At 44.9% G+C, this 3431-nt stretch overlaps 1 protein-coding gene across 2 annotated transcripts in view; it reads left to right on the top strand.

The window, feature by feature from the left end:
• Positions 1-3168, top strand: part of LOC108229575 (ras-related protein Rab-3A-like) — a 7572-nt gene extending 4404 nt beyond the window's left edge. The window contains exon 5 of one of the 2 annotated variants that reach the window (XM_037977962.1): positions 2528-3168. In XM_037977962.1, coding sequence (XP_037833890.1) covers positions 2528-2712 — 185 coding nt within the window. In that variant the 3' untranslated portion in view covers positions 2713-3168. Of the gene's footprint in view, positions 1-2317; positions 2440-2527 lie in introns of those variants that run through there. The other variant, XM_037977946.1, reaches the window with a different exon arrangement.
• Positions 3169-3431: the final 263 nt, after the last annotated feature.

Below are 3431 nucleotides of genomic sequence, written 5' to 3'. Positions count from 1 at the left end.
GGATGGGGGGAGGAGCTTCAGATCTGGGTGAGGATGGGGGGAGGAGCTTTAGGTAATTACTGAACAAAAACTGATGCAGAACTCAGCCTCGGTGGTCCAGCCCTGCTGCTTCAGTTTCAGCCGGGAGCTGCTGATCGAATGTTTTGATTAAGTGATCAGCATCAGTGGGAACACCTCTAGAAAAACAGGAGTTTAGTCAATCTAGAACCAGCAGAAGGTCACAGGAAGTGATGTTTCAGTTTCCTAAAGCTATATTTAATAAAATAAAGAACAGAATTGAATAGAAATATATTTTATTGATCCTCTGAGGAAAATTAGTTTGTCACAGCAGCAGACAAGTTAAAAAAATAAAAGCAGTAAAAACAACCTTCAGAAACACTCAGTCAAAATGGCAGAATTCATGTACTTTGCATATTTACTGTAGTAATGTAGTACTGTAGTACTGTGTAATGACAGGAGAGTGTACTGCACAAGATAACATTTTTACAGTAGTTGTGTTCAGGCAGAAGTTTACTGGTGATCATCTGTTATGAAACTGAAAATGTTGAGTTCTCTGTGGCAGCAGAGCTAAGTGAGTCTGCTGCCAAATGAGCTTCGCTGACTTTGTAGGGTGTCATGAAGGGGATGGGACAGATTGTCCATGATGAGAGCAGTTTGTTCATTTAAATGACAGTAAGATGTTTTATTGTGGGTTTCTCACAGACAGAAAGTAAAGAAAAAGCTCTGAAACAATCACTGATTTAATCTGATCTCTAAAACTAAAATGTCAAATAATCCCAGTCCTCAAAAAAAAACACATGAAGGTTCTGTAACAGCAGACTGAGACATGATGTTCTGCTCACAGCTCGCTCTGTCAGGGAGGATGTTGTTGCCATGGCAACAGCTCCTCACGCTCACTCACCTCCCTGCTGCATCACACGTGCACACTGTCACACACACACGTGCACACAATGATACAGACACACAAACAACTGTGGCAATTAAAGGGACTTCTTAGGGCAAAGAGGCTTCAGCAGGCATGTGTGTGTGCGCGCGTGTGTGTGTGTGTGTGTGTGTGTGCGCGTGTGTGTGCACGCGTACCAGCGCTGACTCATTCAAAAACAACATGAGGTATAAAAATAGACTCGATACACAGCCAGTCAGATGTGTGGAGCAGCTGCAGTTGGTTGTGCAGCAAAGCATCCTGGGAGCTGTAGTTAATATGCTAATAATAACAAGATGAATTAAAAGTAACTGAGCTTGATTCAGAGATGTTTCTCACCTCAACAGTTTGAACATAAAGCTGCAGAGTTCCAAGCTTTAAATCTTCATCACATGATTCAGTTGATGTGTTTGATGAAGTTTTCTACAACATCAGTTTAGATTCTTTTCTTACAGATGTGACAGGAAGGTCTCAGAGAAAATAAGACCTGACTTATCCACTAGATGACAATAACTGTAGCCTGTGTTGCTGTTGGTTTCTTGTTTTGATCACCTATACAGCGGCTATGGTCACATGACCAACATATAAAAGGAAGACACATGGACATGTTGCAGTAACCCTGCTTTAAAAACACACAGACTCAGTCTCTGTGAACGAGCTGCATCCCGCAGTGAAAACACAAACTGAGTCACAGCAGACACTCACAAAGAGCTAAAATTAGCTGAATGGCTGCGACACGGCCGCTGTGGAGGAAGAGGACAGACTGAAAGACCGGATGAATGGATTTCAGCTTCAGATCACACAGGATGAGACATGTTTGAGACACGTCCATTATCAGACATGTTCAGGATCTGAAATGTTCGCGCTCTGGATGCCTTCAGCCAGAATCCTTCGAACCTGGATATGACAAATCTGAATATGAGGACCCTGGATATGTTAAACCTGATTTGCCAGGAAACTGTTGTCAGTTTTGTTTGTGTGTTTTTGTCCAGGACACTGCTGGGCAGGAACGTTACCGCACCATCACCACAGCGTATTATCGTGGCGCCATGGGCTTCATTCTCATGTACGACATTACCAACGAGGAGTCCTTTAATGCTGTGCAGGACTGGTCAGTGGCTGGCTGAAAGGTTTGGTTTATTGTGACTCAGATCGGGGCTCAACTCATCTGATGCTTGCTGTTGACTTGTGTCTGCAGGGCCACTCAGATCAAGACGTACTCCTGGGATAATGCCCAGGTGATCATGGTGGGAAACAAGTGTGACATGGACGAGGAGAGAGTTGTACCTCCTGAGAAAGGAAAACACCTGGCTGACCAGCTAGGTAAGATGCTGCAGCTGAAAACACTCTTTGTAATATCAGCCGGTAAAAAGGATAAAGGCCATCTGATCCCAGGTCTGTTGGTCATCTGATCCCAGGTCTGTTGGTCAGCTGATCCCAGGTCTGTTGGTCATCTGATCCCAGGTCTGTTGGTCATCTGATCCCAGGTCTGTTGGTCAGCTGATCCCAGGTCTTGATCAGCTGATTCCAGGTCTGTTTGTCTGAAACAGAAAAAATAAATGCGACACTGCTGCAATTGATTGAACCTTTCGCTCACTTCTGCAGGATTCGAGTACTATGAGACGAGTGCCAAGGAGAACATTAATGTGCGGCAGGTCTTCGAGCGCCTGGTAGACATCATTTGTGTGAAGATGTCTGAACGAGTGGACGTGGAGGCGCCAGCAGCTACCGGATCAAAGACCACCAGACTGACTGATAAGCCTGCCCAGCTACCTCAGAAGTGCTGCTGATTGTCTGTCCCCCCCCCAGCCATCACCATGTACCCCCCTCCCCACCCCGAGATCAGCTGTTGTAACATTCATTCTCCGTACTCGTTCTGCTTCAGTTCATGCTGGCAGCCGACATTCATGAAACACTTCCTTCCCTGTGATAGTCGTGTCTCTGAGGCCGACCGGCTGCTGGCAGCTGACTCCAAACCAACATCGGTGTGGTGACATCAACCAGGTCATTCACACCAGGTCAACCAGGTCAAACACACCGATTACAGACAACCAATCACAGCAAACCATCAACAAGGTTGATTACAGACAACCAATCACAGCAAACCATCAAGGTGGAGCATTAAACCAGAGAATCAATCACAGCAACTTGCACGACACACATTGATTTGTTCAATGAGTCAGCTGCCAAACACTAACTCTGTGAACACAAGTCATCTGCTAATAACTTGGTTTTAACACGAGTCACCTGCCAAACATCGACTTAGTGTTAAAACAAGTCACCAGCCAGTGACTCAGTTTTAACACAAGTCACCTGCCAAAGTCTGACTCAGTCTTATAACAAGTCAAAGGTTGATGACTTTGCATTACAATTTACCTGCCAAACACTGACTTGGTGAGTCACCTGTCGATGACTTAGCTTTAAGACAACTCTCCTGCCAAACACGTGGGTTAAAACAAGTCATCTCTTGATGAATAAGTTTATACACAAGTCACTTGCTGAATGTCTG

The sequence above is a fragment of the Kryptolebias marmoratus genome, linkage group LG1 (assembly GCF_001649575.2).
Source record: "Kryptolebias marmoratus isolate JLee-2015 linkage group LG1, ASM164957v2, whole genome shotgun sequence".
Classification (NCBI taxonomy): domain Eukaryota; kingdom Metazoa; phylum Chordata; class Actinopteri; order Cyprinodontiformes; family Rivulidae; genus Kryptolebias; species Kryptolebias marmoratus.
This window is presented reverse-complemented; position numbering and strand designations above follow the sequence as displayed.